A 12,731-nucleotide genomic window follows, 5' to 3' on the forward strand; every position below is an offset into this window, starting at 1 on the left:
ACTTGACAGCAGGTTGCAATAAGGTACAAGATCTTTAGATGTACTAACTATGGTCTCTGCCGAGTTAATCAAGATAAGGTAGCTTCATGATTCTGTAATGATCCTCACTTACATTCAACTAGGAAAGAGGGGGAAACGATCGAGAAATCCCATCTCTGGTATTTATCTAGTTATTTTTGTAGGAAGTGTGCATGGAGCACAAGTGCATGAGGCACGATTAAAGTGCACGAAAGGCTGGAGACACAGGAGAGAACACAGATGCTGGAATCAGCTGGAGGAAGTCAGCGAGTCGAGCTACATCAATGGGAGAAAAAAGAATTGCCGGCACTTTGATCCTGATGAAAGGGTTGTTGTTGAGGTCCTTCTGCAGACTGAGCGTCAAGCATGAAAGATTAGAGTGGTCATAGGGCACTCCCTTCCTGATTATTCGTTGGAAGTGACACTAAATGGCATCAACTCCAGCCCTGGAATGCAAGACAGATAATTGAATGGAAGATATGCCATTCATAGAAACTATACCACAGGGACGTGGCCATTTGGCCCATTCATACTAGTTGAAAAGAGCCACCCATCTTACCTCCCAGTACTAGGTCCAGCAGGTCACAACTGTGACCTTCCAGGTCACAATCCCACTCCACGCATATTCTCTTCCTATCCCCCCCCTTCGATGAGGTAGAAGATACATGAACTTAAAAAAAAAGAACCTCCAGATTTAAGGACAGTTTATTTCCTGCTGTTATCAGAATCTTAAATGGATCTCACACTGTCAAAAGATGATGCCCTTTCACTATTTTTGACTGTACCTTTTATTGATACCATGCACAATTGTGTAGCACTAATCCCCATATTGTTGTGTGTTAATGCATTATCTGCCATCTCCAACATCGAAGTACTCAAGATGGCAGAGGCCGACAGCATCGAATCCACGCTGCTGAAGATCAAACTGCGGTGGGTAGGTCACGTCTCCAGAATGGAGGACCATCGCCTTCCCAAGATCGTGTTCTATGGCGAGCTCATCACTGGCCACCGTGACAGAGGTGCACCAAAGAAGAGGTACAAGGACTGCCTAAAGAAATCTCTTGGTGCCTGCCACATTGACCACTGCCAGTGGGCTGATATCGCCTCAAACCGTGCATCTTGGCGCCTCTCAGTTTGGCGGGCAGCAACCTCCTTTGAAGAAGACCGCAGAGCCCACCTCACTGACAAAAGACAAAGGAGGAAAAACCCAACACCCAACCCCAACCAACCAATTTTCCCCTGCAACCGTGTCTGCCTGTCCTGCATCGGACTTGTCAGCCACAAACGAGCCTACAGCTGACGTGGACATTACCCCTTCATAAATCTTCATCCGCGAAGCCAAGCCAAAGGAAGAATCTGCCATGTGAGTTGACTTGCTCGGAGAGCATGTAGCATCTCAGTACATATCACAATAAAGAAATTAATTTAATTCTATGATACCAGAAGGTGAGATTAGTCTAACTGGGCTGCATGGTTAGCATGGTGGTTAGTGTGATGGTATTACAGTAGCAGTGACACGGGTTTGAACCCAGTGCTGACTGTAAGGCACTTGTATATTCTCTATGTATTTGCATGGGCTTCCTCCAGGTTCTCCCACCCTTCAAAAACGTATGGGGATTGTAGGTTAATTAGTGTATTTGGGGGTATGGGCCCGTTCTATGCCTAAATTGAATGTAATTTGAATTTCCTACATGCAATGGAAAGACCCAAACACGTGTTCTCTAATCAATAGTCCATCTTATAATTTAACAGCAGGATGAGGTCATAGCCCTGTAAACATGCTTCAATCTGTACACAATGCTACTTCTCTTCTTCAGTGTCACTCTAATGAGGGATGCTGTGTTGTCCCTTCAATGACTCGAGTTTGAATGATTTATATAAATGTTGGTCTGAAAGCAGAGAGTGCTGCAGGAATTATTTGAAGGCATTCTTCAAAAATGTCAGCTCTGTATTTATCTCCCTTTGTGATCTTTCCTTTTTCTCTTGAAGTGAGCTGATGGACAGATATCAGACAGTTATTGTGCTTTTTCAAATGCCATTTCTCATTCACAATGCATATTTGACCTTAAGTACCCAACAACGCTGGAGTATTTCAGATCAGACAGGATGCAGTAATATTCATTCATTCGGCTCCTCCAATGTTTAATCTCTGGAGCTCAGTAATATTTCCACTTTTGCCAGACTAATAAGAGAAATGGAAACATCAGCAGTTCGTACATATGGCTACTCTTCATCGACTACAGCTCGGCCTTCGTTATTCCCACAGTGTTGGTCAAGAAGCTAGAAACTCTAGGCCTCTGTACCCCCCACCAAAAAAAAACTGGATCCTTGACTCTCTCATCGGAAGACCACAGTCAGTACAAATTGGAAATAACGTCTTCTCCTCATTGATCATCAACACAGGCGGACCCCAAGGATGTGTGCTATCCCACTGCTCTACTCATTCTACACCCACGACTGTCCAGCCAGGCACAATTCCAATGCTATCTACTTGTTTGCCGGTGACACCACAGTTGTCGGCAGAATCACAAACGGCAACGAGGAAGTGTACAGGAGGGAGATAGATCACTTCGTTGAATGATGTAACGACAACAACCACGTGTTCAATGTCAGCAAAACCAAGGAGGTGATTGTGGGTTTCAGGGGGAAGTCAGGGCTCAGTAGTGGAGTTGGTCAAGAACTTCAAATTCTTGGGTGTCAACATCTCTGATAATCTGTCCTGGAGCCTCCATGTTGATGCAATCACAAAGAAGTCTCACCAGCAGTTATACTTTGTGAAGTGTCTGAGAAGATTTGGTATGTCATCGAAGACTCTTGCAAACTTCTACAGGAGTACCGAGGAGAGCATTCTGACTGACTGCATCACTGCCTGGTACGGAGGCACCAAGTCTCAGAACAAGAATAAACTCCAGAGGGCTGTTAACTCGGCCAGTGACATCACAGACACCAGACTTCACTCCCTCGAGGACATCCACATGAGGTGGTGTCTTAAAAAAAACAGCCTCTATCTCAAGGACCCCCACCACCCAGGCCATGCCCTCTTCACTCTGCTACCACTGGGAAAAAGCCTAAAGACGAACACTCAGTGGCACAAAGACAGCTTCTTCCCCGCTGCCATCAGATTCCTGAATAATCAGTGAACCACAGACACAGCCTCACTCTTTGTGCACTATTGTTTTAATTTTTCATAGTAATGTTGTAAGATGAATATAATATGAATGTTTGCTCTATGATCCTGCCAAATTACATGACTTGTTTGTGACAACAAATTTTTAATCTGGTGTCAAATATTTTGTGACTTTGTGGTCTGACCTTGTGTCCAAAGTAATTGGTCCAAAACTACTTATACTACACATAACTTTTACAGAAGAAAATCATTTATTCCCTGAGTGACATGGTTGGCGTAGCGGTTAGCACAACACCTTTACAGCGCCAGTGATTCGGACCAGGGTCCAAATCCCGTGCTGTCTTAAGGGAGTTTGTACATTCTCCCCATATCTGTATGGGTTCTCCCCAGGGGCTCCAGTTTCCTCCCGCTGTTCAAAAATACTGGGGGTGTAGATTAATTGGGTGTAAATTGGGTGGCACAGAGTCAAGGGCTTAAATGGCCTGTTACCGTGCTGAATGTCTAATTTTTTTTAAATTAGATTCGGTTTCAGCCTTTGGAGATAAAAGGGCAATGTGCTTATCATCTACATCATCCATTAGTGTCACACAGCACGGAATCAGATCATTCAGCCCACATTCATCCTAACCCATCTATAATAATTCTATTCATGAGCAATTAAAATCAGGCCCTTCTCTCCAACACATTTATGCTGACCTGTTGCCCAACTGTGCTAGTTCCATTTGCCTTCATTCAGCCATATCACTGAAGCTTTCCTGTCCATATGTTTGTCTAAATATTCAAGTTTAAATTCAAGATTATCATTTGACTGTATATATAGAATCCAACGAAATAACATTTCTCCAGATCACCAATCTCTATAGCTTTTTTCTGTCAGCTCGTTACACATACCCCCACCCTCTGCAAGTTGCCCTGCAAGTTTCTACTCTCACCTTAAACCTATGCCCTCTAATTTTAGATTATTCTATCCTGTGGAAAGGACTGACTATTCATCTTCTCTATGCCCCTCATAATTTTACATACCTGCATAAGGTTACCCCTCTTTCTCCTATACTCCAGGTTAAAAAAAAGACCTGGCCTATGCAGTTTCTCCTTACATTGCAAGCCCTCCATTTCTGTAATATCTTCATGTATCTTTTCTGCACCCTTTCCAGTTTAATGACATCCTTCCTATTGCAAAGCGACCAGACATGGTCCATAGCTTAATCGGTCTTCCTGGCAGCATCCAATGTTTTAAAGTAATAGTGTGACAGTGATAAGAAGACAAGGGTTCATTTCAGTGCTGTCTCCAAGGTGATGAATAACACTATACCTTGACTGAAAGGCCTCTTCATTTGCCTTCCCTTTGCTTCCTGTGGCAGCAGTCCCATGATCATCAGGGGAATTGGAAAACATTGCGCTGACATCTTCAGAGAAAGTTGAGCTCTGACCAGATCTTTTTCCACTGATTCTGTGAAGTTCCAATTCAGTAAAAGGAAATGCCATGAAATTCCTCATTCAGAGTGAAACCACTTGTTATAATAACCAGTGCCATTTCTCATTCGGAATTAGGCTTGCATTAAGTGTACTCCTAAGTTAAATAGAAACCTGACTTTTCAACTATTTGTTTCCATGTCAAAAATATTTAATTTCATGCTAAAAACTTTACCTATTCTATGTGAATGTGCAGTTCATAGAGCATTCGGTTCACAGCTGGTGCAATCTGATAGTAAATGGTGACAAACAAGTGTTAGAAAAAGAAGTGATAAATAAGCAGCTGAGACCTCTGTTCCTGATCTTAGAGCAAAACATGCATGTGGAAATATAGGGGAATATCATGTGAAGTAAGTCTGTAGATGTCCAATACAAAAGTGCTGTAGAAACTCAGCAAGTCCTGCAGCACACTTTAAAAGGCAAAGATATATAACCATATCATCATCGGTTTAATATCATAGTGTGTTATTTTTGTCCTGTTGCCTTAGGTGCTTGCAGATACCCATCGCCTGGATGTCACTTAAAGAATGTGTCCAGAAAACACAAGAGGGTTGTTACCAACCAAGAATTCATGACCAGAACCAGTCACCAGCTTCAGAAACACTATGTGAATAAAAGATCATCTTTCTCTCCAGATTTCTTTCTCTTTTGCAAATCTCATTGGCATGCTCCACCCCTGATCTCCACCAAGTGGTCACAGGCACACAAAACTGACCTGTCACGTTTCCATTCTTCCTTCAGTGCTTCAGTTAAATAGCTGAGGTCAGGAACTTGAGCAAATGTGTATCACAGGGGAGAAAACCTATTTTCTCCCATTGCAGGGTGAGTGAAATTTAAATGCATTCACAAAATAGGGAGGGCACCATGTGATCCAACTCTCCACAGAACTCATGAGAGCAGATAATATTCCAGACTTTAAATACAGAATAATATAAAATCAGGATTTTTAAAAAATTAATTATTTTGGGATGCAGGAGGAGAACAATGTGGAAGATTTAGAATGACTTAGGAAGAACTGGTGACCTATGGGTTCCAAAGACTTCTACCAGAAGAGATTTTCCCACATCCTGAATGATTTTAATCAACAACCTCATAATTTTTGTTTTGTGGATGTATCACGGCAGTTGAAGTTGACCAGAGGGACCTTGTATTAGTCCAGAGAATCAGAAATGCAACCTGATGCACTGAAGATTTCAGCATTTTCTGATTATATTTCAGATTTGTTCCATCCCCAGTATTTTTCTCTTGAATCTTTTGTTTAAAGTTTGTCCTTATTAAAATGAAAAGGACATGTTTACTCAAATCCCTAAATTGGAGTAAGAAATGGATTACTTGTGTTTGCCAGGAACTATAAAAGGGGTATGTTAGGTTTTTATAAATCGGTTATTGTTTCCAGTCTGAGGAAATGTTTATTTTGTTGTACAAGTTGAGTCGTGAAACCTAAAAAAAACTCTCAAAAAATGAGGGTCAACTTATAAGCTGGATATACTTTTGAGACGGTCAATTCAGCTCAAAATCCAATCCGCGCTGATCCAGTATATAAGTCGACCCTTGAAAAACAAACAAAACCCCGACTGTGACAGATTTTCATTGGGAAGCAACCACATTAAAATCGTTATCACTGTCTGAAAACAACAACGTATTTAGAACCCTTCAAAATCGCTTCGCTCTCATCGTCTGAAGCAACAATCATCTTATGGGTTCCAGTCCGTATCTGATGAGACGGTTTCAACTTCGTCGTCAGTGTCCCACAATAAATCATCTTCAATGCCATCAATAGCACAAGAGATTCTGCACTTTTTTTTTTAATGATTTTATCACAGTCTTGACTTTAACCTTGAGCAAGAAGTTACACAGCACATTGATTGATGCAGCCCTGCCTTTTGTAAACCACTTTTCGGCACTCATCATGGTCTTTGAATGGCTTGTTCAAGCAGTCATCGAGAGGTGGGAATATAGAGATCAAACCACCCGGGATAACCACCATGTAATTATTATGTAGTGCTATGTCTTCTCAGTTAAGTGGCTACGAAACAGATCCCAGGCCAGCAAACTCCATTCTTTGCGTAAACCACCTGTTCCACACATTGTCTATCCATAGTTTTACTCCATTTTCATCCATTCTTTTTCATGAAAATGTACAAAACGACCTGCAGGGAATTTCATTCTAGATTTAATTTTGCATTTGAAGATCACCATGGGTCTTAACTTTGTCCCGTCAGCCATGCACAATAACACCATGGTAAACCTGGTCTTTCCATGGCTTGTACTTTTGGTTTGCTCAGTTTTAACACCCTTCCATTCTACAGTTCTATTGCCTTTCATGTTGAAATTCATGGGGTTTCATCCATGTTTGATATTTGCCAATGCAAACTAGTGTTTCTGCCGGTTCCCTATAATACACTGGTGAAAACTCAACTTTATGATCAAGATCTTTTGGTAGTTTTTGTCAATTTTTGTTTTTTTGGCATAATACCAGATATTTCCTGATCATGAAATGATTGCACCAGCCTACTGTAGCCTCAAAATCACCACTGAAGTTTGGGTGCGACTTGGCCCACGGCAATCCAAATGGTCGTATTTTATTTCGGGTGACTATGTAGCAATTTTGCCTCTGTTCACATACCCATTCTGCAACGTGATTTTTCAACTCTGGCCAATGAGTGCTTCCTTTTCTCAAAGGACATTGCATTTTTGGTATTTTTCTTAAAGTCTCTTCTTTCTTCCTTCAATCTCTTACCAACTTCTCATGCACATCCAATTTTCTTGCAGCACTGCAGTTATTGGTTTTCTTGGCCATTTCTATCACTTTCAACTTAAACCTTGCTTCATATTTTCGTTGTGTGCTGCGTTGTGTTGATGGACCCTCCTTGATAGCAATCACCTCCAGCCAATACCCAGCAGATCAATCCACACAATCTATGGGTTTGATGTATATGCTGGTCAACAGGGCACCTCAGGAAGCCAGAAAATTGGGGTCAACTTAGACACTGGCTATACCATAAAAACCTTAAAATGAGGCTGAAAAAGGGGGGAGGGGGTCAACTTGTATGCTGGTTGACTTATACTCCGAAATATACAGTATTATGGTCAACTCTTCACACTTTCGAAGTATATAATGATTTTGAATGGAGAATGGTCAAGGATTTAATGGAATATTACCAGAGATGAAACCTTCAGTTATGAGGGAATGGAAAACTGGAATTGTCTTCTTTGAAATGGAGAGGGGACATCTAGTTGGAAATTAAAAGACTATTCCCTGTGACAATGAGCTGTAATGTGGGAACATGCATAGAAATCATTAACACAAGAACTTACAAAGAGATATGAATTTTTCTCAGCCAAAATGGATCAGATCATGATTAAATGGGACAGACTCAATGGGCTGAACAGCCTATTTTCTGCTCCAATGTCTTATGGTCTTTTAGATCTGGAATGCTTCACTTGAAAAAGTGCCAGGAGTTGATCCCAAAAGGAATTTTAAAGGATGTTGGACAGAGTAAAAACTCAAATGCTGTAGAAACTCACCAGGTCAAACAGTGTCCTTTATGTAGCAAAGATAAAAATACATAACCGATGTTTCAGGCTTGAGCCCTTCATCAAGGAGTTGGACAGAAATTGAAGGTTTTAAAGGGTTATGGGTAAAAGAGGGACAGAAGAGTCAACTTCAATTAATTTTCAAAGAGCCAACATGTGTATAATTGGCCAAATAAGGTGCAAGTCTTCAATCAAAAATTCCTTAGGATTCAGGAGATAATTAAATGATGTGGCTGTTAAACAAGACATTGGGGTCAAGTGCAATGCACAACATAGTTGTTTTTTTTATAAAGAAAAGATACCATGTTGACAGGTTCTCATTTCCAAAAGATATTCCATAGAACAAACTGCTTACCCAGTGCATTCTTTCATTGGTTTAGATGATTGAGCTTTATCTTTTGAAGTTCTGCTCGCATCCCTTTCAGAACTGATCCACTCTGTCACAAGAAGAATAAACATCAGACGGTTGTGAAATGATCACATACCTTTTCGTTGATCTAATTTGGAGATACAGCATGGCAACAAGCCCTTCTGCCCACGCCACCCAAATACACCCATGTGACCAGTTAACTCTGAACATGTTAAGAATGTGGGAGGGAAGTGAAACTCCTGGAGGAAACCCACACAGACATGAGGAGAACATACTCCTTAGAGGCAGGTGCAGATTTGAACCTGGGTCACTGGTGCTGTAATAATGTACGAGAACAATGCAATCAGTTCGTTGACATCTCCAAGTCCAGGGGAAAGGTCAGTGGCCAATACCCACTTCCAGTCCATAGGTTTCACAACTTAATTATTCTTTCCCTTTACCTGCTTCCTGTAAGGACCATTCTCCATTTCCAGCTCTGTAATAATATTTTCCACACCATACTTTTGAGATGTCTTCTTCAATGCTTTTTGTCCTGCTCTTAGCCCATCTCTGCCCACTTAGAACAAGAATTGGGTTTTCTTATCCTCTCAAGGCACACTGCCAACATACTGTCACCTTCAACCTGGATCCAGCCAGGCACATCTTTCCCTCCCTTTCCCACCACTCTCAGCATTCTGAATGGTCCATTCATTCTGTGGTTCACCCATCCATTTCCACCAACAGACATTTTCCTCATCACTCTACTCCTCCAATGCTTGGAACTGCAACAGCAGACCTTTTACCCTGCTCTTTCCAACCACTCAGGGACCAAACATCCAGACAGTGCAGCAATTTACTTGCATTCATACAGTTGAGTGCTCTGCATTTATTACAAGCTATGTAGTCATCTCTACATTGGAGAAAGCAAACACAGATTGGGTAAATGTTTTGCAGAACCCTTCCATTTACGCAGAAATGAAATCAAATAAAATACTCAGCAGAAAGGAGAAAAATGTTTTCAACTTAAAACTCTTCATTGGAACTGGGAAAGAAAGAACCTGTCATTTTAAAATTGCAGAGGAAGTAGATCATAGGATGACCTTCCTTTCTTCTCCCCTCCCCTCCCTTCCTCTACAACTTTAAACATGCCTAATTTCCAGCTTTCTATTGACGACACAAACTTCACTTTTCCTCCCTACAGATCCTGCCAAATGTGCTGGACGATTGCAGCGTTTTTTTAATCACAGATGTTCAGCATCTGCAGTGTTTTGCCTCATTGATTTTGTGAATCCTTGTGTTTCACTGAAGTGCTGGGGAGCCTGTGAACTCTGGCACTTGTGGATGCTCCTGCCTTGTCAACTCACCGTAGAGGCGTTCCCGAGTTCGTTTACGCTCTGCAGGAACAACGACCCTCATTGTCACACGGATAGATCCCGACTCATCTCCCAAGTGAGACAGACATGTCTCAAACCTTTGTGACGTGCTTCCAATCAAGGACTTCAATGCAATACAACATTCTCCTGCAAATGGACAGCAAGGTTTCAAGCATATTGGTCACATGATTCACAAGCACCTTTTACTGCTATTTGAACTATATTTTCTGCAGTCATTTTTAACCTCGTTGGAGTTGCTGATTTGAAATACTTCTCGAGGACATTTTTGGAGCTGATCTTAAATGGAGTGGGAGATAATGAGCAGGAGAGATGGGTGTTTGACAAAGTGCGCATCCAAATTCCAGTAATAAATGTCACTCTGATCCAGTCTTACATAATTTATCTCCATAGGGAGGTTACCCATGGCCATGATATATATATCAGTGGTTCTCAACCTTTTTCTTTCCACTCACATCCCACCTTAAGTAATCCATTGGTGCTCTGTGATTAGTAAGGGATTGCTTAAGGTGGGATGTGAGTGGGAAGGGAAGGTTGAGAATCACTGCTCTAGACCCAATTGTTACTGAAATATTTTGCTGGAGAAAAATTGTCATTGGCCCATTTCCTTTGGAGTTAGGAAACCGTCCACATAACGAGTCAATGAGAGACGATTAAAATAGTGGTTTTCAAACTTTTTCTTTCCAGCCCCCATATCACCTGAAGCAATCCCTTACTAATCACAGAGCACTGATGGCCTAGGGATTACTTAAAGTGGTACGCGAGTGGAAAGAAAAAGGTTGAGAACCACTGATCTCTATGAATCTTCCCCACTGGTCACATGCCTTAATTAAAATTCTGCACCTTGGTGTCTGGAGGATGGTGGGAATGTGGTGCAGGAAGGCAATGGAGTCCATGGTATGGAGTTCACCTTTTAACCTGAGGACACACTGGAATCTGTAGCTAATCACAGTCTGCTGGAGGAACTCAGCAATGGGTCACATGCTGATTTCTCCTCCACATCCCCAGTCTCAATGAAAGGTTTTAGCCCAAAACATTGACCATTCTTTTCCTTCTACTGAATTCTGCTTGTTCTAAGGCTTTGCAGGTTGTTTACTTTTATTTAAAAAAAAAACATACAATATCAGCCCATCAGAAAAAAATTGGGCAATGCCTGCTCATGCTAAACCTGTTTTTCACAGCAGACACAGATAACGGCGCTGCCGGAGCCGCTGTAAAGGTGGCGGTGCTGCTGGTGCAGACCCACGGGGAGCAAAGGAGCTGAGAGGCAGCGTTCCCACGGGGTCCAGCTGCAGTCGACTGCCATCAGCTTGTTGAGGGAGATGACAGGGGTGGGTCTGGGCCCAAGATGGCAGTGCCTGTTAATTAACAGGAGCCATGAGGGGCTGCAGGCTCTGGGGAGGGAGAGGACTGGAGCAGGGCACCAGAGGACAGGAAGATCACACACTGTCTGAGAAGGAACAGCAGAGACGATAATCCATGGAACAGTGACCACAGCGGCGAACCAGTGAGGAGGCTCTGCAGCTGGGGTCCAGCGCATGCGGTAGGTTTCTGGCAACTCGAGGCGATGAACGCGTGGAATCTGTGGGCTGCTGGAGACAGCGGTCGGGAGAATTGCACCGGGCTGCAGACTGCTGGAGACTGGCAGGAGGGGTACCAGGTATCGCAACCAGGATGCAAGGAGGTGCTGAGGGCACCAAAAGATCCCTGACCATGTCGGAGGTTTGGATCTGGAGCTTGGATTGCCGATGGTTTGGACTGGACACTGTGGCTGTGGAGGCTGCGGAAGTGCTGGAAATGAATCTACAGACACTTGGTGACTCGGTGGGGGGGGGGGGGGGGGGGGGGGGTGGGACACTCTCTTTTGCTTCGATCTCTGACTGTAAGTGGTGTTCAGATCATTCTGCCTTGCAGCAGGCAACATGTAATAGGACTTTGTTTTATTACCTAGACAATAAATTGAATCTTGAAATGACATGGCTCACACATAGAACATAGAAAGTACAGTAAAGGAGCAGGCTTTTCAGCTCACATGTCTTGTGTCGAACATCATATCCAAATCAACTAAGGCTTTGTAGCTTGCACATAGATATCCTTCCATCCCCTTCATATCCATGTGTCTGTCTGGAAGCCTCTTAAACACTATTGTCTCTGCTCCTGGCAGCACATTCCTGGCACCCTGCACTCTCTGAACAAAGACTTTGCCCTGTACATCTCCCTTAAATTTTCTCTCCCTCACCTTAATGCATCTCTTCTGGAATATGATGTTTTAACCCTGGGGAAATGAGCCTGACTGTCTACCCTAACATGAGAGGCATCAATGCATCTTTCCTTAAATCCTTGATGTTGATTTGGCCATGCCTCCACTCACCCATTATCAACAGGGCCCCAAATGATGCTGAGGAAACTACTCATTGGTAGTGTGGGCTTGTAAAATTATGTTCAAGATCCAAGACACTGAGGAAAGAATAAGGGCATGTGACAGAGAGAGAGAGAGAGACAAGTGACAGAACAATGTGCTTTAACTCAGAATTTGGTGTGATGGAGACACTTTGGTCTTTAAGAAAGGGGGATTTATAGACCATAATAATCAAAAAGCACCTCAACGTGGAAATAGGCCTTTAGGTCCTTCAGCCCTTCAAGTCCGTGCTGAACTATTTTTCTGCCTAGTCCCACTGACCTACATCAGCACCCATAATCCCTCCATACTCTGTCCTGTTCATGTACCTGTCCAAATTTTTCTTAAATGTCAAAATTGAACCTGCATTCACCAACTCAGCTGCAAGCTCATTCCACATTCACACCATTTTCTGTGTGAAAAAGTTTCCCTTCATGT

The 12,731-nt window shown here is 42.6% G+C and overlaps 2 protein-coding genes across 13 annotated transcripts in view; one reads left to right on the forward strand and one right to left on the reverse strand.

The window, feature by feature from the left end:
* The window catches only part of eda2r (ectodysplasin A2 receptor), a 678,182-nt gene extending 672,930 nt beyond the window's left edge, over positions 1–5,252 (forward strand). For all 11 annotated transcript variants that reach the window (XR_011342800.1, XR_011342797.1, XR_011342807.1 and 8 more), the window contains one exon: positions 5,107–5,252. The gene's annotated coding sequence lies outside the window, so the exon portion shown is untranslated. The remainder of the gene's footprint in view (positions 1–5,106) is intronic.
* LOC138740289 (phosphatidylinositol 3,4,5-trisphosphate 5-phosphatase 2-like) overlaps positions 1–12,731 on the reverse strand; it is a 208,898-nt gene that overhangs the window by 24,816 nt on the left and 171,351 nt on the right. For both annotated transcript variants that reach the window (XM_069892720.1, XM_069892719.1), the window contains exons 24-26: positions 9,869–10,024; positions 8,511–8,592; positions 4,458–4,595 (exon numbers count right to left, since the gene is read on the reverse strand). In XM_069892720.1, coding sequence (XP_069748821.1) covers positions 4,458–4,595; positions 8,511–8,592; positions 9,869–10,024 — 376 coding nt within the window. The remainder of the gene's footprint in view (positions 1–4,457; positions 4,596–8,510; positions 8,593–9,868; positions 10,025–12,731) is intronic.

This window comes from Narcine bancroftii, chromosome 8, assembly GCF_036971445.1.
Source record: "Narcine bancroftii isolate sNarBan1 chromosome 8, sNarBan1.hap1, whole genome shotgun sequence".
Taxonomy (NCBI): Eukaryota; Metazoa; Chordata; class Chondrichthyes; order Torpediniformes; family Narcinidae; genus Narcine; species Narcine bancroftii.